This window comes from Mesoplodon mirus (assembly GCF_964341445.2).
Source record: "Mesoplodon mirus genome assembly, chromosome: 7".
Lineage (NCBI taxonomy): Eukaryota > Metazoa > Chordata > Mammalia > Artiodactyla > Ziphiidae > Mesoplodon > Mesoplodon mirus.
In genome coordinates this window covers 2542324-2568276 of record NC_138983.1, presented here as the reverse complement: position 1 = coordinate 2568276, position 25953 = coordinate 2542324, and the positions used below count along the sequence as shown (strand labels likewise).

Genomic DNA, 25953 nt, shown 5'->3' with positions numbered 1-25953 from the left:
CAGCCGTTTTTGAGCTGGGGGGCTGAGGGAGTCATCCAGCCCGTCTCTCTTTCCTCCTCCGGAGGTGGGGACGATAGTGTCCGCCTGGGACGTTGCTCAGCCAAGGCCTTGCCATCATTCAGGGGCCCCGAGATGAGGCACAGTCTCCAGGTAGGAAGGAAGACAGGGCGCCCATCCTCCTGTGCTCAGTCTGGGGAGAGCTCAGGCCGAACAAGGAGCAGAAACCAAGGGCAGGGCCACCCCTGGAGGGTAACCCCCTGAGTTCCCCATGGCCGGAGGGCGAGCCAGGCTGGGGACCTGCGTAGAGGGGCTATTAACAGGTGTGCACGAGCTCAGAGCCCGGTGGTGTCAAAGTTACGATGGTGGGAAAACGAAAGCCACGAGGTGACCAGGGGCCTTGGGGTTCTAATCCCAGCACCTCTCAGCCCTGGTCTTACTTATCATCATCTGGGGACTTTTCAACACACTGATGCCTGCCTGCTGTGCCTGCCCTGTTCTGAGTTCACTGGGGGCAGCAGGGATTACAGAAGAATGCCGGGCAGCAGAATGCCGTGGTACACGCTCACCAGTGTGCTGGCGGGCAGCGTGGAGGATGGGGCGGGAGGACGGGCTGTGACCTCCAGCCAAGGGCACGAGGGTGGCCTTAGCCCGTGAAGAGCAGGGACCCTCCCAGCTAAGGAGGAACCAGCCCAGTGGAGATCCGTTTGCTGGCGCTTCTGCTGTCAGTGAGTAGTCAGAAAGGATTGTGTCCACAGAATAAGAGACGCCAGTACCAGGCTCCGGTGTCAGCAAAGCTTGGGTGTTTGTCAGAATGTAAGTGTTTTGAAGGACTTCCCTGGCGGTCCAGTGGTTAAGACTCTCCCCTTCCAATGCAGGGGGCACGGGTTCAATCCCTGGTCAGGGAACAGCAGCCCAAAAAAAAAAAAAAAAGACACAAGGCCCCACATGCTGAGAGTGTTTTTTTCTTTTTCTTTCTTTCTTTTTTTTTTTTTTTGGCCCATAGCATGCGGGATCTTAGTTCCCCAACCAGGAATCGAACCCGCACTCCCTGCAGTGGAAGCGCATAGTCTTAACCACGGGATTGCCAGGGAAGTCCCCTGGGAGTGGGTTTTTAAAGCTGATATGGCAAGGCAGGAAGCCCAGGCAGCCAGTGGGTCTGCTGCCGGAGGGCGGGCGACTCACCCCGGGTCCCTGGGGACGCTGCCGGGGCCTGGGAGGGTGAGGGCAGATGCCTGAGTGGGAGGTGGGCAGTGGGAGGCCACCCCCCAAGCCCCTCAGCCTTCACAGCGTGTAGAGGCTCCAGAAACTCAAGGACACCTGCAGCAGCTGCCCTGTTGTACTGGACTGAATAATGCAACCCGGCAAATCCACGTCCACCCAGAAGTCCACAGTGTGAGCTAATTTGGAAAGAGGAGGCTCTTTGAAAATGTAATTACTTAAGATGAGATCCCACTGGAGTAGGGTGGGCTCTAACTCCAATATGACTGGTAACTTTGAAAGAAGAGGAAGGCTTCCCTGGTGGTGCAGTGGTTGAGAGTCCTCCTGCCGATGCAGGGGACACGGGTTCGTGCCCTGGTCCGGGAAGATCCCACATGCCGCGGAGCGGCTGGGCCCGTGAGCCATGGCTGCTGAGCCTGTGCGTCTGGAGCCTGTGCTCCGCAATGGGAGAGGCCACAACAGTGAGAGGCCCGTGTACCGCAAAAAAAAAAAAAAAAAAAAGGAGACAGCCACGGGGACAGGCCATGTGAGGACAGAGGCAGAGGCTGGGGGGATGTGGCCACAAGCCTGGGGACACCTGGAGCCCCCAGAATCTGGAAGAGGTAGGAGAGATCCTCCTCTATAGCCTCCGGGGGTGGGAGCGGGGCCTACCTACAACTCAATTTCAGACATGACTCTCCAGAACTGGGAGAGAACACATTTCTGTTGTTTAAGCTGTGCGGTTTAGCATACTTCGTTGTGACAGCCCCAGGAAACCAACAGGACCTCCATCCTTGTACCTTCAGCCTCTTGAACAGACAAACACGTTTAATATGACTTAATGCTTCATTTAAATAAATCCACTTGTGATTATAATGGGGGGGGATGGCAGGAAAATATAGTCAGACTGCAGGCAGGCGAGGACTGTTGCCTGATTTCACAACAGATACGAATAGAACGTGGTGCAAGTTCCCAGGAGCCGCTCCGCACGAGGCCAGCTGCAGGGGACTCCTGTTCCCGTTTCTATTGGGGAATCAGGGGACTCAGGGCCTGAGAACTGAGAAGACGTCAGACCCAGGGAGGGGGCTTGCGATGGGAATGCTGGTGTCACTCTGAGCCTGGCACCCGCCCATCTTGCCCATGGGCAGATGAAGACGTGGCGTGCAGCGGGCCAAGGCATCACCTTGGGGCACCTGCCCAGGCTCACCTCCTGATGGGGCTCCCAGGTGCTATTATTAGGGCCGTGAGCCACCCTGAGCTATTTGCAGGTCCTGGAATGCACTATGCTCCCCTCCTGGCCTCTCCTGCTGGTTCTCAGGTGTCAGCTGGGGCACCACTTCCTCCCGGAAGCCTCCCTGATACAGTCCTTCTAGTGGTGGGGACGGGGCAGGAGGTGGGGATCAACATGCTCCCCGTCAAATGCCTGTGGTCAAGAAAGCTGGCAGTGGTGCCCTGATGGTAATAAGCAGGGGCGTGGCAGCGGCAGGATGTTCAAGGAAGGCCCCTCAGAGGAGGTGACTGGACCCAAATGACGGCAGGAGCCCACAAAGGGACGTGTGGACAGCGAGGATTTTTAGATCATTCACAACCTCCCCAAAGGGGCCTTTCTCCAGACCCATAAGAGCCCCAAAGGGGGCAGGCCAGGGGGCGTGGACAACCACAGGTGTGGACAGGTGGACTCCACCATCTCAGGTCCGGCCTGCTTTCTCCAGGTGGCGTCTGGGCCACAAGCAGACCCAGGAGTCAGCCCTTCTGGCCCCTCAAAGGGTGGCTCCGAGTGGCCTCGTACTCAGTGTGCAGGCCCCATGGTGGCTGCACCCTGAGCACCAGGGCCTGTGGCTGCCAGGGACCAGATATCACCTGGGGCAGGATGCAGGCTGAGCCCTTGGAGGAGAGGTGAGCCTTCGGGAGCAGGAACTATAGGGCAGATTACCCATTCCCCGCCCCGCCCCTGTGTCCTCAGGTGCTGAGTCCCCTGCCCGTGCCAGGTGGCTGGGGTCATCAGAACAGACACCTGCACCAAGGCGACTGCTCACCAGCGCTGTTCCAAGTCTCCCCCAGCCCCATGAGGCAGGTGCTGGTAAGTGTCCCTATTATACAGATAGGGGAACTGAGGCACAGGCTCTCAGCCAGGCCTGCTGGCTGGAATTGGGTAAAGCAAGGATTTGGCCCTGGGGGGTTGGACCCAGGAACACCTGCCCCTCTCCCCCTGCTCTCTGCTGCACGGCCTACTGGCCAGGACCACTGTCGGGGTACCGCCTTAGTGTGCTGTGGACTGAATGGCAGCCTCCAAATTACAGGTTCAACTTCAATTCCCGGAACCTGGGCATGTGACATTCAGATATTGGGGTTTTGCAAATGTAATCAAGTTAAGATGAGGCCATTAGGGTGGGCCTAGGACAGTGACTGGAGTGTCCTTTCAAGAAGAGGACACAGGAGGGCTTCCCTGGCTGTCCAGTGGTTTAGACTCCATGCTTCCACTGCAGGGGGCATGGGTTCAATCTCTGGTTGGGGAATGAGGTAAGAAGAGGTGGTAGTGGCTCTGAGAATAAGAATATACAACTGTGTAATTTTTCATTGAGCAAAATGTTTTTATACACATTCCCTGCATTGAACTGTATTCCCTAGCATCACAGAATGTTAGCACTAAAAGGTACGCAAAAGATCACGTATCTCCTTTAGCAGATGAGGAAATTAATGTCCAAGAAGGTAAATGTCTTTCTCAAGATCCTAAATCCAGGACAGGATGACTCTGTAGATGGTTAATGATTTACGAGGAACAGTGGTCCCAATGTCAGCAGGGAGGGTGAAAGTTACCCTTGACAATCACTCCTAACACACAATGTAGCCACAAAGCATTGGCAAGTGAGTCCACCAGAACATTTTCCTCTAATAAGGAAACACATCGCTTTTTTTCCCATTGAATCCCAGATGAAGCAGTTGGCTTGGTTTTAAGGGGCCAAGTTGCATGGGGAAAAAAAAAAAAAAAAGGACATTATAAGAAATACCTGGGGAGTAGGATCAACTTAGGAAGTCGCCCTGTTATATTCTTTGGGTGAAAACGTGACTTGAATAGCCCATCTTTCTTTTATACTTCTACTTGTCCCCTAATTGTGTGCTTTTTTTTTTTTTAATTTGCTTTCCTGAGTGTATGGAGAGGTTTTTTTTTTTTTTTTTTTTGCGGTACGTGGGCCTCTCACTGTTGTGGCCCCTCCCGTTGTGGAGCACAGGCTCCAGACACGCAGGCTCAGCGGCCATGGCTCACGGGCCCAGCCGCTCCGCGGCATGTGGGATCCTCCCGGACCGGGGCACGAACCCGCGTCCCCTGCATCGGCAGGCGGACTCTCAACCACTGTGTCACCAGGGAAGCCCTGGAAAGGAATTTATATGCTACATTTTAAAAGAATGAAACCTTACTGAATAAGTGACTTAGAAGGTTTAAATGTTTGGGTTTCAGATGGCTGCGATTTCCACTTTAATGTATTAATATCACATACGGGTTGCATGGTCCTTGCACGCTTGATGACTTTTGTTATTGTCGCTGCTATAGTTTATTCTGCTGATCATGTTATCAGCAAGTCTTAACCTTAACCAGAAGCAGCCGCCAGCAAAACCAGTACCAACATAAGCTCCACACCCTAGGCTCTATGTCTTGGGACTTCTGCAAGAGTAATCACAAAGAAGGAACTAGTCATCAAACCTAAAATTTGGATAATCATTTACACTTAACTGTATGCCAAGAGTGTTGTATTTGTTCCAAGGTAGCTCAAAACTCTTTGAAAGTGCCCTATAGGAAGTGGGGAAAACGAGTAATTCCATTTTAGCAAGAATGTATACAGATGTGAAATAGGAAAATAAGGGATCTGGAAAATTGTTATGGTCCTAGCCTCATGTAGTTTATATTTATTTAATTTTTTTGGCTGTGCTGTGAGGCATGTGGGAATCTTAGTTCCCCAACCAGGGATCGAACCCGTGCCCCCTGCAGAGGAAGTGCAGAGTCTTAACCACTGGACCTCCAGGGAAGTCCCTCATGTAGTTTAAAATTAAAGTCTATGCATACAGAAAATATTTGCAAGGTAATTATTAGAATAACGGCAAGAAAAGTCAGCACAGGGAATCCTTTAGATTCAGAGTCATAACTTACTTTTCAAATGGAATAGACTCAGCTAGTGGCAGTTTTGCTTCTGCAGTAACGTGGCCTTGAGAAAGCCACTTCACCTGCTTCTATGGATTCATCTGTTACCTCCTATAGACTCTATGCCCTATTCATACATCTCATCTTCCCTTCATTATTTCAGTGGTGACGGTGGCAATTTAGGTTTACATCTTAGCACCTAAAACTCTTTGGACTAAAAAGTCCTAAATAAAAACAGTCGTTAAAAAAAAAGTTTCATGTAAAATTACCCAGGGTCTCAAAAGTCAATGAAATGTTACCCAGGGACCCTAATGCAGAAGTAATATTTGAATCTTTAGACACAAATGCAGTAAAGTGTGTCAGTAACTAATAAGTTGCCTCCTTTGTAATTCTTTCCATTTTTTGATTTCATATGTCAAAACAAACTCCTTCGCTTAGCTTGTGAGCATAGTAATTAGTGTTTCAGATATTCATTTTTGGAGCACAGAACTAATTAACAACTAACCCTGTTATAACAGGCTAAAATTAGAATAATGTTTTCCTGATACATAATTGTATTTCTGAACTTGAGTAGGGATATTTTGAGCTGTTTGGTCACATGTTAAATATTTTGTGCTTTTAAAAAGGTTCCTGATAATACTTCTCGATTCTTTCCCATGAGCCCTGAATGTAATTCTGATTTTATAATATTTTTCAAAATGATCTACGGGGAATTCCCTGGTGGTGCAGTGGTTGAGAATCCGCCTGACAATGCAGACGACACGGGTTCAATCTCTGGGCCAGGAAGATCCCACACGTTGCGGAGCAACTAAGCCCGCGAACCACAACTGCTGAGCCTGCGCTCTAGAGTCCATGCTCCGCAACAGGAGAAGCCACCGCAATGAGAAGCCCGCGCACCGCAATGAAGAGTAGCCCCCGCTCGCCGCAACTAGAGAAAGCCCGTGCGCAGCAATGAAGGCCCAACGCAGCCAATAATTTAAAATATATATATAAAATGATCTTCGTCTCCCTTTATTGGAAAATGTCACTTCATCAATCCTTTAGCAATTAAATTCCTGCTGTGGCTTGACCGGCGTCGGGCGGGGTGGGGGGAGGACCCATGGAGACACAGAGAAGAAGGCCATGTGATGCAGCCAGAAGCCCAAGACGGCCCAGAGCTCCCAGAAGCTGGAAGAGGCAGGAAGGACCCTCCCCTGGAGACTCTGAAGGGAGCCCAGCCCTGTAACGCCTTGATTTCTGCCTTCCTGCCTCTAGAATGGTGAGAGAACACAATGCTGTTGTACTAAGCCCCACGGCTTGTGTCCCTTTGTTGTGGCAGCCACAGGAAATTAAAACAGCATTCTCAATCCTGTTGCAGACAGAAAGGCTGTGGACAATGTCGCCCACCTTCCCACCAACTCACTGAAGTGACCCGGGGAGAGGCCGCTCCACTACAGCCGTTCCACCAAGGGCCAGGCCCAGTGGCCAGCACACAGGCTGCTCCCCCAACTGGCGCCGGTGTGCTGCACCACCTGCTGCAACCCCGAACAGACAGGCAGGGCCAGGTACAGTGGCCTCGTGGGTACGAGCCTTTAGTAGACAGGAGGAGGACGGACCTCCAAACTTGAAAATGCTGGTGCTCTTTTCTTTCGTAGTTTATGCCTCCTCCCCCAGCTCGGCCCCATCTTCAGCAAAAGCAAAACAAGGTCACTACAGAAAAGTCAGAAAATCCAAGTAAGGCAAGCAGGGATCCTACCCACACCCTCTCAGTACAGATGCGGGGCAGAGGCTGGTCCCCATCTTGTGGGTCACACCGGGGCACCTGCTGGGCACCCTGCGGCTGGTTAACTGACGTTACGTCCTTAACAGCCCCTCCAATAGGAGCCTCTGGATGCTTTCAAACTCCTCCCCACCGCCCTCTTCAAACTTGCTGGAAGTTAGAACGGGTTTCAGAAGCGACCCCGCTCAAAGAAAAGGCAGTTTCTGAAGAAACGGACAAAAATAATCAAAGACCCCTCAACGGGGGAAGATAGCGCCCAGAAACACAGACTCTCAGAAGCCCGGGCCTAGCGGATGTGGGTTTCCACCGAACTGTCGTCTTACTCAAGCGGTTTTCAGATTAACGCTTTTCCAGGAACTGTAACGTGGGGAGGCCGGGGTCGGTACCCCGGCCCCAGCGGCCCGGCCCTTCCTTCTGGCCGGTGGGTCTGTTAGGCCCGAGCCGGGCTGAGACGCTGGGGACGCGGGCCTGTTAGCTGCCCCGGGAGAGCCCGTGAGTGCACGGGATGGGGTGGGGGAGGAAGAGGGGACCCCACGCGCCAAGCCCAGCAGTCAGCACGAGACCGGGGATTTGAGGGGGGAAGCCCCGGCCATGGGGTCGCGGAGTTCGGCGGGGTCAGCGCGCGCGTCCCTGGGGCTGGAACTCAACTGGGGTGGGGGGGGAGGCTGGGGTGGCGGGAGGTGGGTGGGCCCCGAGACAGCGCCCAGTCCCACGGGGGGCTGGGGAAGCGGGGTGCACAGGCCGGGGGGTGGACTGCGCCCGAGCGGGGGTGAGCGGTCGGGGTGGGTGGTTGGGATGGGGAATGGGCTGCGCAGACCGAGATGAGTGTGGGGCCGGAAAAGGGGTGCGCCCGAAAACACGGGAGCACGCTGCAGCAGACGCCCCACCACGTGACCTCAGCGCGCCCCCGCCCCTTAAAGGGGCGGAAGGAACGCGGGCGCGCGCCACGCTGACGTCACGCATCCCTATTTGCATCCGGCCCGCGGGTCTCAGCCCAGCTCAGCGCGGCGCCTCCTGGGCGGCCTCCGATTGGCCGTCACCGGCGGCGCCCAAGCGTAGTTGACTTGCGCCGCGCCCTCCCAATCGTAGCCCGCTTTGCTCGAGGGGGGCGGGGCCAGGGTGCTCAGCCAATGGGAGGCGGCGTTGTTGGCGGCCACGGCGGCGCAGTCCCGGAGCGAGCGAAACCCAGACGGCCGTTGCCGCTGCCGCAGGAGGCGTGAGGTGCGAACGCGAGGCTCGGTCGGGTAACGGTGGTAGTGGCGGCCGGCGGGGCGGGGGCCGGGGCCGGGGCGGTGGGAGCCTCGGAAGAGGCCCGGGGCCGCCATCTCGGGAGGCCGCGGCGTCAGGGGCGGGGCCGGGCCCGGAGCGCCCGGAGCGGCGGCGGGGAGCGGGCGGGCGGGAGCGGGCGACGCGGGTCCGACCAGGGCCCGCGGGGAGCCGGGCGGGGCCGGGCGGCGGCGGCAGGTGTCGCGCCCCGCCCCTCCCGCGGCGGCCTGAAGGTCAGGAGAGCTTTGTTCCCGCGCGGCTCCCGCCCGCCGGCCCCGCGGCGTCCCCGGGAAGGTTAAGGCCACGAGTCGGGCCGCGAAGACCCGGGCGAACGCGGAGCCGCCCAGGGGCCTTTTGTTTTCGGAACCAGAGCCTTCCCAGGGCTGAGTGACCGTTAGCCGCGGCTGCAGCGGGCTCCGGTCCCGCGTCCGGCGGGTGGGTGAGGCTGCCGCGTGTGCCGGGGCGACACCGGGACCTTGCGCGGTCCTGGGGTTGTCGGGACGGGCGGCGACGTGCGCCCGCAGCCGGTAACGGACGTGCCGGGAGCCGGACGGGCCCGGCGTGCCCGGCAGGGTGGCCGCCGAGTCTGCGCTACTTTATTGCTTAACGTCATCCTGCGGACGGGGAAGTGGGGCCGTCCGAGAAGTCCGTGAGCGTCACGGATGGGACGTTGCCCTGCGCATCTTAGTCCGGAGGTGGTGACAGCAGTCACATCGGTGTGTTTGTACCTGACTGCTGGGCCACTCCCCCGCCCCCCGGATCCTGTGTTTTCAGAATGCTTTCTGTTAGTTATCAGACTTCCCGCCGTCCGCAGTTATCCCCGGTCTATCTAAACCGAGTCCTGCAAGAAGCCTTTGGGCCCCGAAGAAGGCCGTGTCGGGTTCCTGGCGGGGATGCTCCCTGGCGGGGATGCTCAGGTGCCAGCAGGGCTTTGGTTCACGCGCCCCCCTGTGTTTTACTTGCATGTCGCTGTAAAGTATAAAAATGGGCTTGTGGAAATTCTCAGAGTGAGTTGTTGAACTTAAAAGTTGTCTTTTCAAAAGTTACTGCCTTCCTGTAGAAGTAACTGTATCTCTAAGTGATTAGTAGCTGTCCTGCACACCAGGGACTCCGATAATCTCTGCCTGCGTTGACTCATTTCATAATAGTCTAATAACTTATGCGATAAGCACTGTTGTTTTCCCGTTTAACCACTCAGGAAACTTGAGGCCCTGGAAGGTTTAAGTAAAGTGGTGTGTGCAAGGGGACATAACTTGGATTAAAATGCAGGCAGTTTTAATTTTGCCTAGCTTTACTTTTTCTGTGGAAGAGATGAAAAGTTTTAATAAGAAATTGTTTTTATTATTGCACTGAGCCTCACTGAAGTCTAGTTTTTGAGCATCATTGGCGCTGGTTGATCATTTCCAGCTCAGAATTCTGTGATTCCACAGAATGCTAAATGCTTCCCATAGTAGAACCTGGAAATGATTTCAGACGGTGATTAACAATAGCTAGAGGGATAAATGATATGCAGATGTAAAATGACCTTCCGAGAAAGAAAGGTGGTGATAGAGTAGGGATATATTTAAAAGGTTAAATGAGTGACTAAAGTAGAGGGAGATGGCTTAAAAATTAGCGTTATCTATTAGTGGTTAACTTGTGAAGGTAAGAGTTGACAGGAAAAAGAAACCCCAGAAAATGAATTTTCTCAATTTGTTAGCTGCTTTTTTTGTTGTTGTTTTGCGACAAGGAAATTTTTTTCTTTCATCTTTTGAAGGTAAAGTATTCTGAGATTTGGAAGGATTGAAGATAAGACTTTTGGTCAATAAAAATGCCATTACAAAACTTAATTTCTTATAGAATTATAGTGACAAAGGGGATTCGTTTTATAGATAAAATAGGTATAGGAATTGTGACCTTTTCAAGTTTACTTAGGAACACTTTCACTAGAAGTTTGAGGCCTCTTCTCATGGTATGATGAGAGTAATTATTCTCAAAATAATTATAATTATATAAATAATTTCAACACTGTAGTGCTGTCTTGAATACCTGTTATTACACATATAATTTACAATCTTTTTTTTTTTTCCTGGTTGACCCGTGTTACTAATTCAGAATGTCTGGGGTTATTTGTGCCTCTGTATTATAAAATAACATCTAAATGCTTTTGTGACTTTTGCATTATTTTTGAAAATACTATATAGAATAGAGGTTGGAGAAATTGATTGAATTCTTTGCAATAGCTGATTTTATCACTTGGTTTGATAATCTCAGTAAACTGAATTCTGGAAAAGATGCATATGTTTTAGGGTTGTTGTCCTCTAAAAGTGTACAGACATTGCAGTTTTGTGAATTGACCATTTAGATTATCAGACCCTTCTATGATATTCTGAGTTGAGAGATTTTAATCTGTATGAGATAGTTCATAATTTTTTAGAAATTGAGTGCTTAGAGTTAGGATGTGTTCATCAGTACATGACAGTCTGAATTCATACTTGAATCTTCAGTTAAAATATTTCCGTTAACCTGTCAGGATTTTTACCAGCCTCTTGATATTGAGAGCGTATTAATTCCCTGTATCTGCAGTTCTCTGACCAGCTAGGGTTCAGAGTGAAATCTTTTCCTTTTTTTTTCGAGCAGTTGATAGTCTTCTAGCATCAGGAGGAGGTGACCTCAAATGTAAATGCGTACATGGCATGATAAGAGTTCCAAATTACTTATTTTCAGAGTTGCTTTTCTTTTTTTGTTCATTGTCCACAGTTTTAAAATGGTTTAAAACTGTTCTGATAAGCTCATGTTGTACTTCCAAAAGTTTTACTGGAGAACCCAGGGGGGTTTTTTGGTGTGTTTTTTTGTTTTGTTTTGTTTTGGATAAATAGTATCTGTGGGCCGAGGGTGGTTTAAATTCCCAAAGCCCTAAGGTCCATCAACCAGTATGAAACAGGGTAGAACCATTACTGCTCAGAACCAGTGCTCCCAGTGATGGCATTTTGAATAATCAAGGCAGCATTGAGGATCGCGTTGGGAGATTGGTCTGGGACTGCTGTCTCCGGAGTGCTTTTTTGTTTTTTAGAGGTAAAGGTGTTTAGGCATCCAAAGGAAAAGGCTCATATTACTTAGTTTGGCTATTCTACCACTGGGATGATTTCAGAAGTAAAAAGTAGCTGGTGTGGAATTATTGCAGGAAATTGCTCTCCTCCAGCCTTAGCTTAATTTGCACAATGTCTCCTAGTTCAGTGAATACTTGCCTTCCTAAACTGCAATTGTGAGATTTTTCCTTGAGCACAACCCTTGTTAATGGGTAGTGAAGAATTTTGTGTTTGACTGTTACGGAATTTTCAAAACAGACGACGTAGGTTTGTTTTCGTTTGACAGCGATTGGTTTTCTACCCTGCCCTCTTCAGAGAAAGCAGGGCTGCTTTACACTGTTTGCCATTGAATTTTAAATTTCACGAGTATTTAGTAACAGGAGAGGCAGTGTATTTCTGTAGTAAGAAAACTACAAAAGATCACTTAATGAACTTTACCTTTTGATCTTGGCCACTCACTGTGTAGCCTTAAATTTCCTCTTAAGAGTATACTGTCAGCTGTTATTAAAGGTGCTTCCATTCTGGGTCTGTGGGACTTTTTTTTTTTTCTTTTTTAGTGTATGTACTGTGCATTTTATTATTATCCCAAACAGCCTGTTCAGAAACAAGCTAAGATGATTTCTGTGTAATAGGTGTGTGGTGCGGTAGAAAGATCGACTGCACAATGTAAATACGCGCAAAGGGTGTAAGGATTGTAATTTAAAACGTTACTTGTTTACCCGGTTATCCAAAGTCGCTGTCAGTGCTTGGCATCTGTTCATCCACGAATGCCTTCTCTCTGCTAGGCACAGTTCTGGGTACTGGGGTATTTTATTGCACTGAACAAAGCAGACAAAAGACCTTGCCCTCAAGTATTTCCACAATGGGAGACAGACAAACAAGTTAGACAGCGGTAGGTGCTTTTGAAAACAAGAGTAGAGAGAAGGAATAGGGATTTGGGTTTTAAATAGGCTGGAGAGGGTAAAGCCTTACTGACAAGGTGACAAGACCTTGGATTAAGAAAAACCTTCAGGGCTTCCCTGGTGGCGCAGTGGTTGAGAGTCCGCCTGCCAATGCAGGGGACATGGGTTCGTGCCCTGGTCCGGGAAGATCCCACATGCCGCGGAGCGGCTGGGCCCGTGAGCCATGGCCGCTGAGCCTGTGTGTCCGGAGCCTGTGCTCCGCAACGGGAGAGGCCACAACGGTGAGAGGCCCGCGCACCGCAAAAAAAAAAAAAAAAGAAAAAAGAAAAACCTTCAAATATTCGACTCATTCAGTCATATACTAACAAACTGTGGACAAGAGAGTGGAGGAGGAAATTGGAGCTATAATGATGAAGAACCAGTGTGCCTTGAGTAAAAATAGACTGTTTTGTTTAAAGAAGGGAAACTTCTTTACTTTCTTCCTGAAAACTGAGGGCTTAGTCTCTAGCAAGCTTCTGAAAAAAACAGTACACCGTTGTCTCATGGCCATTAGATCTTCTAAGCAGATGTGACTTCCTGTGTGTCTTCAGAACCTGCTTAGGAGTGGCTAAGGTGCGCGTAGGGTCCCTGACACCACCATGCTGTATACAGGTGACACACGAGCAGATCATCACTCAGCAGCGGTGAGCGAATGGGTGAAGCAGATTGCTTGGCCACTGTCTCCTGCCTAGTCCTGTGCTGGGCCCAGGGACTGCTGTGTTGAGCAAGTAGATAGATCTCTGCCTTCATGGAACTTACTCTTCAGTGGGAGGCCAGAGATGGATCATTCATCCATTCTTTTTTCAAAAACATGACAATAAAAAGTTTCAAACATATGTAGAAGTAGTGATTCCCCCGTATGTACCTAACATTTAGCAGCAATAATTAACTATCTGCCAATCTTAGTTCATCTGTAAACATGTAATATGTGTGATTTTTAAAATAGATTTTTCGATCATGGCAAAAGAAAAAGTGCATATATATTAGATTATCAATCATTACATATGATTGAAATCAGTTAGAACATAATTCTAAGACCACTGGTTTGAGTTTAGAATCTGGACGCTTTTTTTTTTTTTTTTTTTAAACTTTTGAGAGATTACAAGTATATTGAAGGGTTTGTTGATTTACAAGGACATTTTCCATTATTTAAGCTATTTACATAAGTTATCTGGTTGTTTATTTTAGATATGTTTTCACTTACCTGCTGGCATATTGAATCCAGCGCAATTAACTCCCAATACTAAGGCATGCAGTGACAGAGACTGAATAAAGAATCTCCTGATTAGGGCTTTGTATAGTGGACAGGTTTTGTGGGTAGAGACATTGGGATGTCCTGTGGGGATATCCTGATTCCTTCTTAGAGCAGATGAATGGCTTCTTTGTCCTTTCTGATGTGTCCTAAGCCAAAGTATGGTCTGGTACTCCTGGAGGGTTTGGACCTGTACCCTGGGACTGATCAGACCCCACGATGGGATCGCCAGCCCTCAGACTTTTATGTGAACCAAGTGATTGTGCTGTGGGGTTCATTTAACTGCCACCCTAATTTAATAAGAATTACAGACTATATTGAAATTCTAAAGTCTTAACAGAAACATGTTGATTACATTTAAGTTAATTTTAATCATTTATCTCATGGGAAGATATGGAGGACCTCTGACTTAAGACAGCTAATAAATGTATTAAAATTTTTGGTTATGTGAAGGGCGACCATGTTCCCCAATTTACACCTTCTTTGTCTCTTGAGAGTGGCCCAATTTGAAATTATAGGATTACTCTAACTGTAGGCTAAATGTTTTCAGTTAAAAATTAAGAATTTAAAGTTATATTGGATAACTTGCTACAAAAATAAATTTTTTTCCCCTAGGAAAATTTTTTTGTTTGGGGTAAAAATAAATTAATCCATAAATCGGATTGTGAGGTAGCTTATATAAATAAAAGCAAAACATTCATTTGTGTAATCATGGAAATTTGCATGTCAATCCAGATTTAGAATTATAGGCTCAAAGTTTTCGACCCTGGAAGGGAAACTGAACAGCTGTATTCTTTTGAAATTTTAGAATGTTCTTTTGCCTGGTATTCCTTTCATATTTCAACTTGATTGCCTTTTAGAAGTAAGAGACCCTTTTGATGAGGCTTGGGACTGTGGTTTCATAAAATTAATATTAAACGCAGTATGCCAACATGTAAAACAAATGGAAGGTTATATTTCTCACACCTGCAAATTTGGTAATTCCTTATAATTTTCTATTTTAAGAAAGTTTTATTTGATAGTGATTGCTAAACAAAAGCAAGTAAATTGTGGTGTGAAACTTGAGTAACTGAACTCCAGCTTGTTTGTGATATGTCACCACTCTACATTATTTTTTCTTAGATAAGGGTAGCAGTGTTTAAACTCACTCAATTTGTTGGTTTCATATCAAGCAATAGGTAGGATGATTTGTAAGCATATTGCGGTTATAAAAGTGGAGAGAGACCTGGAATAGATCGTGTACTGGGCACTTCCTGTGTTTAATTCCATCTTCACAGCAGCCTCTCAGGTAGGTCCTTTCTAGTTTATGGATGTTGAAACCGAGGTTACACAGCTAGGAAATGATGGAGATGGGATTCAAACCCGGATCAAAACCATATTGTTTTTAGTGTGTGTGCTTTGCTTTAAACATTGAGTTCTGGGTTTGTGTTGTTGTTTTGACCTCAAAGTATTTTCTTTTCTATTGTTTAAACTCATTATTTTGTTTGTTTTTCTTTCCTTGATTTAGCTCCTTTTGGGGGCAGGAAGAATGTTTTGTTGGGTTTAACTTAATTGCTTTGTCATCACGTCACCGAAAACAGGATCATTGTATCCATGGGGTCTTTTAAATTGGAGTGGTGTGATTCTTTGGGAAAGTGAACCTCTTTGGCCTCTATTCTGCAATAGAGTGTTTATTCGTTCACCAGGTATTTATTATGTCAGGTGCTGTTTCGGTCCCAGAGACTACTACATAGTGAACAGGATAGAAGGAGTGGTTTCACACTCTACTTCTAGACAGTGGGTTTCTTGGAAGTGCTGCTGAACTGCAGGATCCTGACCCTGACTGAGCTGTTGATTGTCATCTATTCCAACAACAGCAACAGTAATTTTGAATTGAGCAGGTGGAAGTGGTGGCCGGAAGTGAAGTGGTTGGTGGTGGTAGGGAAAGGTCAAGAGGGTCTGGATCTGAAATGTGAAAGGATTTTAATCTAAAATGGAACCAAAGGATATGAACGGGTAGCTCTCATGCATGCATCCTCAGGAAAGTGAAAGTTGAAGACTGTGAGACTGATTTCCCAAAATTGCCTGCTTTACAGAAGATTGAGACTTATCCTCTAACCGGTGAGTGTCTTCCAAGAATCTCTCTCCATCTTCAAGTCAGTGAACTTGCTGCGTGGCTCCTAACTGGATTTTCCCCTTTTGCACTCTTTGTCTGTAAAAGCAACCTGCCCTAAACCTTCAGGCTCACCTGTCGCTCACTGCAGTTGAACGTGTCCCAAACTGCAGTTCTTCTGCTATTCCCAAATAAACTCGATTTCTGGTAACTTGAGCTTGCCTCAGTTTACCTCCTTTCTTTTAGGTTGCCATTACATGGTGTCAGAAGTGGGATCCAAAGGAGATACCCACCAAGGAGTGGCAACCCCCAGAGTTGAGCAAGGTACTCACACTTGAGCCCTTTGTGCTCTTCACTTTCGCAAGTTGCCGTAACTTGGTTAGGCAAGTCTCCTCTTGGATCTCGAGCTCCCTCATTTTGGTTGAGCTCTCCGGCTTTATTTGGGATCTGGATAGGGACAGATTGTCCTTCTGGCAAGTACTCTTTTGTTCTGAATGCAACAATGGGATACTAATCATCTAAATGTTTTAAAGGTGGCTCCCTTCAGGAACTCTGATGTGTTTTTGTTTGTCTGTTTTAAATATTTATTTATTTATTTATTTATTTACTTGGTTGCACCGAGTCTTAGTTGCAGCAGGCGGCCTTCTTAGTTGTGGCATGCGAACTCTTAGTTGTGGCATGCATGTGGGATCTAGTTCCCTGAGCAGGGATCGAACCTGGGCCCCCTGCATTGGGAGCGTGGAGTTTTAAACACTGCGCCACCAGGGGAGTCCGTCTGAGGTGTTTTTAATTTAATTAATTAATTAATTTTGTGCTGCATTGGGTCTTCATTGCTGTGTGCGGGCTTTCTCTAGTTGCGGTGAGTGGGGGCTACTCTTCACTGCAATGTGGTGGCTTCTCTTGTTACAGAGCACGGGCTCTAGGGCGCGTGGGCTTCAGTAGTTGTGGCATGTGGGCTCGGTAGTTGGGGCTCGCAAGCTCTAGAGTGTAGGCTCAGTAGTTGTGGCGCACGGGCTTAGTTGCTCCACGGCATGTGGGATCTTCCCGGACCACGGCTTGAACCCGTGTCCCCTGTGTTGGCAGGTGGGCTCTTAACCACTGCGCCACCAGGGAAGTCCCACCTGATGTGTTTTATTATGATCTTTCCTCATAGACATTTTTGACTAAATGGACCAGTCTTACTAAGGATAACTTAGAACTTCAGTGGCCATTACAAGGAACCTTTTATGTCCCCAAACTTGTTTTTCTCCAAACCAAGTTAGAAGACCATGGTTACCAGATTAAACCATCCACATAGGGTAGTTATTTTAATTGTTATCTGGAGGCTTCTAAATGGGTTCAGGATTATAAAATTGCCTCCTTACCAAATACTGTTTCCAAATTGAAGCAAATAAGCAGCTAAAGGTGGATTTTTAAAATGTCATTGGTCTCTTTCTTGGTGTGAGCTGAGGTCCCTCCTACCCTTACTGCTCCATCTCCTTTGTATCTCTCTCTTTGCTGCCTCCTTATCCCTCCCCTCTCTCTGAACTTCTTTTCTTTCCTGTCACTGAACCCTCACCTGCCAAGCCCATTAAAACTTCCCTTTCAGGGCTTCCCTGGTGGTGCAGTGGTTGAGAGTCCGCCTGCCGATGCAGGGGACACGGGTTCGTGCCCCGGTCGGGGAAGATCCCACATGCCACGGAGCGGCTGGGCCCGTGAGCCATGGCCGCTGAGCCTGCGCGTCTGGAGCCTGTGCTCCGCAACGGGAGAGGCCACAACAGTGAGAGGCCCGCATACCGCAAAAAAAAAAAAAAAAAAAAAAAAGAAAAGAAAAGAAAAAAAACTTCCCTTTCAAAATTAGACCTTCTGAGGATCCTGCTAAACCATAGCAAACTTCCTGTACCCCATGGGCAAAGGTCAAGCTTAGGGCTAGGGACTTCCCTGGTGGTCCAGTGGTTAAGACTTCACCTTCATGCAGAGGGGGCACGAGTTCTACCCCTGGTCAGGGAGCTAAGATCCTACATGCCTCGTGGCCAAAAAACCAAGAAGCATAAGACAGGAGCAGTATTGTAGCAAATTCAGTAAAGACCTTAAAAATGGTCCACATCAAGGGTATCTTAAAAAAAAAAAGGCTTAGGGTTATAAGGACTTTCCCAAGGTAACGTGGATCCTCATAGATTTGGTGTGGAATTCAGTATCGTAACCCTGATTTATCAGCTTGGTCCCTCCAGTCTCTATCAGACAGTCCACATGCTTGTCTAAAATAAGTCAAGCCCAACACTGGACTAAAACAACCAGTTGAGAAATCCCTGAACCATCTCTTAGGCTTTTCCCGCCACCCCCCAATTTAAATTTTTATTTATTTATTTATTTTTAATTAATTAATTTTTGGCTGTGTTGGGTCTTCGTTGCTGTGAGCGGGGGCTGCTCTTCGTTGCGGTGTGTGGGCTTTTCATTGCTGTGGCTTCTCTTGTTAGAGAGCGCGGGCTTCAGTAGTTGCAGCATGCAGGCTCAGTAGTTGTGGTGCACGGACTTAGTTGCTCCGTGGCATGTGGGATCTTCCTAGACTAGGGATCGAACCCGAGTCCCCTGCATTGGCAGGCGGATTCTTTTTTTTTTTTAATTTATTTTTGGCTGTGTGGGGTCTCCCTTGCAGTGTGTGGGCCTCTCATTGCGGTGGCTTCTCTTGTTGCAGAGCACGCCTCTACGTGCACGGCCTTCAGTAGTCGTGGCTCGCGGGCTTCAGTAGTCGTGGCTCGCGGGCTCTGGAGCACAGGCTCAGTTGTGGTGCATGGGCTTAGTTGCTCCACGGCATGTGGGATCTTCCCAGACCAGGGCTCGAACCTGTGCCCCCTGCATTGGCAGGCAGATTCCCAACCACTGCGCCACCAGGGAAGTCCGATCTCTTAGGCTTAAACGAAACCAACCACCAGCCCTTTTATGTGATCAGGCTGGCAGTACAGCCAAAAGCCTGCATGAAGCCATCCCTAGAGCCTTCCCCAAGTCCATGGACTGGAATAAGATTCAGGCATGCACTCAAAAGTCTGCTGTATCTGTCCATAACTGTTAGAGCAGGCTCCAGATTGTTTTTTAGGAAAATTTCAGTCTTCCCACAGATGCTGAATCCACCCAGGTGGCTTTTAATTCCACGTTTGTAAATGATCTAACCAAGGACTTACCCTGTTAGTCAAAAGAACCTGTATAGAATGGGAGACAGTGTCTACCCTGATCTTGTCAGTTTGGCCACTCAATTGGCTCGTACCCCAGAAGATGACACCAAAAGAAAGACAACTCCCGCAAATGGAGACTCAAAGCACATCTGGCCGTTGGAAAAAGGATTGCTATAAATTGAAATCCAAACACTTGCAACCCTCGAAGAACCAACAGCCAAACCCACCCCAAGGATGTGACTCAGAGGACACACAGGGACTGTTCCCTGTCCGTCTATTAAATAGCCTGGGGAAGACTCTTCTCCAGATCAGAGACAAGTTCCTTATAGTATTAATTGGCACAGGGGCTGCTCTGTCAGCGCCCAGCCTAACCACAGCGGAACAGTTCCTTCCTCACAGTATTACATACGCTCCAATAGTGGGGACCTCACACTGCAACGTGTCCCTGTTTCCCAGCCCATACCTTGTTGTCTGGGGCCTTTGCAAAACAAACACCCATTTCTCCTCAGCAGTTTGGCTCCCATACATGTATTAGGATATTTCCTGGAGAATTAGCATGCTGCCACTTTTTCCCTCAAAAGGGAGAAGTATTCCTTCAGTTCAAATCAACACTTAGGAAGATTAAACCCCTTTTTGCCTTTATTACATTGCAAAGCTAAGAAGACCAAGCTTTGGACTTACCCCACTATTACCCCCCCCCCACTCTTTGGGCAGAATCCTCAGCAGACATAGGCAGAATTCATAGTGCCTCTCCTATTAAGACGTACAATACCCTATAAATAAAGATGTCTTCCAGGACATAAGTTCTATCATAGAAGACTGTAAGGCCAAAGGACTCTTTGTCCCTTGCACTAGTCCTTGTAAAGCCCTGTCTTACCTGTAAAAAACCCAACAGCCAAGGAGGGAGATTTGTGCAGGACCTTTGGCAATAAACAGCATTGTAATTCCTTGCCACCCTGTCTCCTGTAATCCCCATGTGCTGTCGGTGTTCATCTCTACTGGAAGCAACTTTTTCACTGTGGTCGATTTAGGCAGTATTTTTTTTTAGTATTCCTGTTGATAAATAGTCAATATCTTTTTGCCTTTACCTGGGAAGGACAACAATATACCTGGACAGTCATGCGTCAGGGCTTTACTGAGGTTCTTCTTCTGACAGATTTTAAAGGCTGACTTAAATGACGTAGAATTCTTTGGAGGCACCACCTTACTGTAATATGTAGATGATTTGCTTCTTTGCTCGCCCTCCCAAAATTTCCACAAAGACATTGTTCACCTGTTAAAAATCTTAGCCATTAAGGGATATAAGGTCTTGAAGGAAAGACTGCAATTTGTCCAAACTCATGTTTGATATCTAGGACATTTAATCTCAGAACAGAGACTACACCTAGATCCCGATAGGCTTCAAGGCATTTTAAACTCTCCAAACCCCCAAACCAAATGTCAGTTACGGGGTTTTCTTGGGCTAGCTGGTTATTGTTGCAACTGGATTCCAAACTTCTCTTTAATGATTCTGCCCCCCATATGCTCCCTTATGTTGTTGGCTGTGCCACACGGCACGTGAGATCTTAGTTCCCTGACCAGGGATTGAACCCGGGTCCCCTGCAGTGGGAGCCTGGAGTCTTAACCACTGGACCACCGGGGAAGTCACCCTATATGCCTTTCTAAAGAACAGCAAACCTGACCTCATTATTTGGGATGACCAAGATCGTTTAGCCTTTGAAGGAAAGTTTAATAAATCCACCGACCCTTGAATACCCAAATTATCAGCTACCCTTTTCCTTTTTGTATATGAGAAGGAAGGGAATGCCTTCAGGATATTTACCCCCAAATATGGGGCTATCACTGACCCCTGGGTTACTACACCCACCAGTTAGATCCCTGGCCTGAGCATATGGCATGGCTTAGGGCTATGCCTGCTGCTGCCCTCTTAGTAAAGGCTACCATCTTTGCACCTCACACCGTTGAGGCTCTCTTGAGTTCACCCCACACTCAACACCTTTCAGCAAGCCATTTTACCCCCTTTGAAATCTTCTTACTCGCTGTGCCCGCATCACTCCCATTCAGTGTAACAGTCTCAACCCTGCAACCTATCTTCCCTCCTCCGCTGATAAAATTCCCCATGACTCTGACTTTGATGGTGTCATGATGACACCTCAGGACTACTTACAAGAAACCTCCTTGATGAATCCTGATCTTACGTGGTTTACTAATGGCTCTTACCTGAAAAATGAAAATGGTAAATTTTGTGCTGGGTATCTGAGATTATTGAGGCTGCAGCCCTAACTTTGGCTGCTTCAGCTCAACAAGCTGAAAATTATACAGGCATACCTACCTTATTTTGTTGTGCTTCGCAGATATTGTGTTTTTTGGTAAATTGAAGGTTTGTGACAACCCTGTGTCAGCATCTGTCAGCGCCATTTTTCCAACAGCATTTGCTCACTTCTTGTGTCTGTAACATTTTGGTAATTCTCACAGTATTATTGTATCTGTTATAGTGATCTGTGATCGGTGATCTTTGATGTTACTACAACTTGCTGAAGACTCAGATGATGGTTACCTTTTTTTTTTTTTTTTTTTTGCGGTACGCGAGCCTCTTACTGTTGTGGCTTCTCCCGTTGCGGAGCACAAGCTCCGGATGCGCAGGCTCAGCGGCCATGGCTCACGGGCCCAGCCGCTCCACGGCATGTGGGATCTTCCTGGACTGGGGCACGAACCCGTGTCCCCTACATCGGCAGGCGGACTCTCAACCACTGAGCCACCAGGGAAGCCCCGATGGCTACCATTTTTTAGCAATAAAGTATTTTTAAATTAAGGTATGTACATTGTATTTTAAGATATAATGCTATCGCACACTCAACAAACTACCATATAATGTAAACATTTATATGCATTGGGAAGCCAGAAGTTCATGTGACTTGCTTTACTGTGATACTCGCTTTACTGCAGTAGTCTGGAACCAAACCTGTAGTACCTTGGAGGTCTGTATGTATACCCTCACTCAAACATGCATTTTAGTCAAAGGCAAGACAGCACACCTCTTTATTGATAGTATGCCTTTGTAGAGTGGTGCAGTACTTTGGAATGTTATGGAAACAACAGGGTTTCCTTACTCCCAGTGGAGATAAAATTAAGAATGACCCTTATGCCCAAAGTCTGTTGGACACCATACTGCTGCCGGCAGCTCTAGCTATCATTAAAGGGCCTGGGCATTGCAAGTCTGATTCACTGGAAGCCAGAGGAAACCACCTCCCTGATACCTCTGCAAAAAAACACTTCCTTTATGATACCCATAGACCAAACCTCCGTCATGGTCCAAAATGCTCTTCCCCCTGCAAAGACCTAAGAGAACTAGCCAGGGGAGGATAACAGCTGGCCTCTGAAAGAGAAAAGCACAACTGGATATCTGAAAGGCTGGCTGTTGGACCCATGAAGAAAAGGGGCTCTGGTTTGAACCCAGTAATAAGCTGTTTCTGCCAGAAAATCTAAAACTTCCCTTATTGACCAGTGTACATTAATTAAACCATTGGTCCACTGAGAAAATGGTAGCCTTTATAAATCAATGTTGATAGAGAAATATCAGCAAGACCACAAAAAGCGCTTGTCTTGCTTCTTCTACCTGTCATAAATTGATCCCAAGGAAGCCTGTTTGTACCGCCTCAGGACATTTTAATTCACCAGACTGCTAACGCTCTGGCAAGTGGATTTCATACAGTTGCCCCCACTCACGGGTATAAATATGCTCTAGTAACGGTTTTCATGTCGGACTCAAGCGTTTCCATGTAGAGTGGTGACTCCCTCTTCCATAGCTAAAGTCCTGGTAGGAAAGATCATACCCAGTTGAGGACCTCTTCCGCCCCTGGAACTCCAGGGGACCTACTTCACTGGACGGTTTCCATCAGGCTTATCATCCTCAGTCTTCAGGACTGGTTCATGCAAATGTAATTGTAAAGAGCTGGTTGGCTGAGTTAGTTGAAACCCTCCACATGCATTGGCCAAAGATAGTGCTGTGGTTCTTCTGAATCTTAGATCTACATTTGGGATTCATCAATTCTCACCCTTTGAAATAGTTACGGATGGCCAAAGCATTTAGCCTCTGCTTTGTTTGACCCAACTCATAGAAGGGCACATACTTCCCATTTGCAGGGGTCTAAGATCCATTGAGGATCATCGTGCTGTAGTAGAGCAGTCTTTCTCCAGTGTGCTCCCCGGAGGTGAAGATGTCAGTTTGCAGCCTGGAGACTCCGACTACTGGAAGAGACCTCTGCATAAAGACTGCCTCCTCCCTCATTGGAAGGACTTGTACCAGGCGTTTCTGACTGATCCCTGTGCCACGAAGCTCCCAGAGTTAGACCCCTGGATTCCTGTGTCCCATCTTAAACAGGACCCCAAACCTGAGTGGGCCTGCAACCCAGCTCAAGACTGGAAGCTAAGCATTTCTAAGGGCTGAAGCGGACGGCTTTCCGGAGACCAGAGGGGCCCGGCCCAGACCTGTGGAACCTCCGGTTCAGCCCGTTCTGTGTCCCGCGGCCAGGGCATGCGGCTGCAGGTGTAATTGCCCCTTCTTCGGCCTCTGTGCCGCCCCCTGGTTTGGCTGTAATGCTCCCACCTCACAAGAACTCTCGTTGCACCAGCCTTGCTGCTTGCTGGTGATGATGAACCTGAACTGGAGGCCTGGCCGGTATCCTTAGAAGGGTGGTGAAGCCTGTCTGGCAGAGACACAGGGTTTTCCTTTGGCATCTTGGCGGCTATACTTAAATGGGCACCTGGCATGACAGCATCCCATGGGGTGCCCCACCCCTAAAGGAATCCCTCTCACTGAAGTCCGGACTCGTACCCAAAAGCTTTCCAGTGTTCCGGAAGCATTAATGGGGCTGGCGAATCTCTGGGCCACCTCCTGCACCCTTGTGACACTTGCATGTGATTCAGATGGCCGTGGGTTCATTCCCCACTGGAATCTAGGAGCCTGACGTCTCTTCCGGCATGTATCTCTTTGGTGGGGTAATGAAAATTGTAATGATACGGGGAATGGAAAGCTGATGTGCTTTCTTCAGTGGTGCCTCGTTGGGGAACTGATCAGAAATCTGTTGAGTGGTAGGAACTACTTCACCCTAGCTTGTCCCTGGAAGATCCCCAGCCCCCATCACAACCTCCCCCACAGTAATCAAACTCACCTGTTACTCCAAATATAGGAACTTTAAGATATTCCTCTAACTGTTCTCACTGTGCTCAACAGAACCACTTGCCATGCGTTGTGTATGAATGACTGATTTTGATCATGAGATCTCTTTTATTCCAGGAAAAGAGTATACCCTGTCTTTAGAAAACACTGGTTATTTCCTTCTGTGTGGAAGAAATGCATACTCCACACTTGCCCTAAATGGGAAGGACGCTTGGAGCCATTGTCCTCACTCCTGATGCTGAAGTTGGGAGAACCCTGCCTTCCATCGCCCTTGGGCCCAATCTGGGTTCTTTCTCCTGCCGTCTTGAGAGAGCACGTCATAGCTGGGATGGATACAATTTTGAGTGTATGCCTACGGCTACACTCATAGTACATAGAAAGGGATTTGCCCTTTGGACTTTTTCCCTTGAGTTGGAGCAGCAGAACTTGAAAAGGCAGTTAAGAATCTCTTCAAATTCATGGCTACTACCTTAATGCTTATGTCAGAGCTTTTAAACATCAACAAGCCCAAGTAGACAGCCTAGCAGAAGTTGTCTTACAAAACTGCAGAGCCCTAAACCTCCACACTGCATAGCATGGGGGAACCTGTGTCCTGCTTGAGGAAGAATGCTGGGGGGTTTTTTGTTTTTTAAAATTTTATTTATTTACTTATTTATTTTTGGCTGCGTTGGGTCTTCATTGCTGCATGCGGGCTTTCTCTAGTTGCGGCGAGCAGGGGCTACTCTTCGTTGCGGTGCACAGGCTTCTCAGCGGTGGCTTCTCATCGCGGAGCACAGGCTCTAGGTGCTTGGGCTTCAGTAGTTGTGGCACACGGGCTCTAGAGCGCAGGCTCAGAAGTCTTGGGACTTAACCAGGGAAGTCCCAAGAATGCTGTTTTTATGTTAACAAACCGGGAAAAGTAACACGAGAACTGAAAGTAGTGAAAGAGGGCTTCCTTGGTGGCTCAGTGGTTAAGAATCTGCCTGCCAATGCAGGGGACATGGTTTCGAGCCCTGGTCCGGGAAGATCCCACATGCCACGGAGCAACTAAGCCCACGTGCCACAACTACTGAAGCCTGCGCGCCTGGAGCCCGTGCTCTGCAACAAGAGAAGCCACCGCAATGAGAAGCCCATGCACTGCAACAAAGAGTAGACCCTGCTCACCACAGCTAGAGAAAGCCCGCGTGCAGCAACGAAGACCCAACGCAGCCTAAAAAAAATAATAAAAATAATGGAAGATATCAAACTATTAACTGAAATAGGCCATACCCCTGGGACCTGGGCCATTTTTGACCTATTAAATATAGGCAGCTGGGGAAACAGGTTGAGAAGTTTATTCTAGTCAGTAGCTATAATTGGACTTCTGGCCATGGGTATAATCCACATGGTTAAATTTCTCCTGTTTTGTATCAGCAGGCAAATGTCCTTCTCCCAGATGTATGTACAAAATAAAGTTCTTTTTCCTGTATGTAACTACAAAATAAAGGCATATCCTGAAGTTCAGCTGACCATGGAAACTGAACTGACCACGTCAGAGGAACATAACTGAGGTTCCCCATTTCTCAATTGTTTTGTTCAAATGAGGCCAAGTATCTTGCTGTTTTCCTTGCTTGCTGTTTTCCTCTTCCGTGGGATGAGACATCTGAGGATGGTCCTCCTCAGCTCCGAGAGACCCATAATCCACGTGCAGCTAATGGTGCCTCTGACTAAGTGAGATACCCACACAGTAAGACTGACGAGCAGTGCTTTTTGTGAAAGAGTTTAATCAAAAGGGGGGAATGTGAAAGGATCTTAATCTAAAATGGAACGGAAGGATGTGAAATGGAGAATCTCTTGCGCATGCACCCTCAGAAAACATGTACCCTCAGAAAACAAAGATGGTGGGACTGATTTCCCATAATGCTTGATTTACGAGAGATCGAAATTTATCCTCCAA

General features: G+C 48.0%; 1 protein-coding gene across 14 annotated transcripts in view; it reads left to right on the top strand.

Moving 5' to 3' along the window:
* The first annotated feature begins 7244 nt into the window (after positions 1 to 7244).
* NAP1L4 (nucleosome assembly protein 1 like 4) overlaps positions 7245 to 25953 on the top strand; it is a 64924-nt gene continuing 46215 nt past the window's right edge. For 2 of the 14 annotated variants that reach the window (XM_082629551.1, XM_082629557.1), the window contains exons 1-3: positions 7245 to 7512; positions 15639 to 15718; positions 15957 to 16034. In XM_082629551.1, coding sequence (XP_082485677.1) covers positions 7385 to 7512; positions 15639 to 15718; positions 15957 to 16034 — 286 coding nt within the window. In that variant the 5' untranslated portion in view covers positions 7245 to 7384. The other 12 variants (XM_082629559.1, XM_082629556.1, XM_082629553.1 and 9 more) reach the window with 12 other exon arrangements.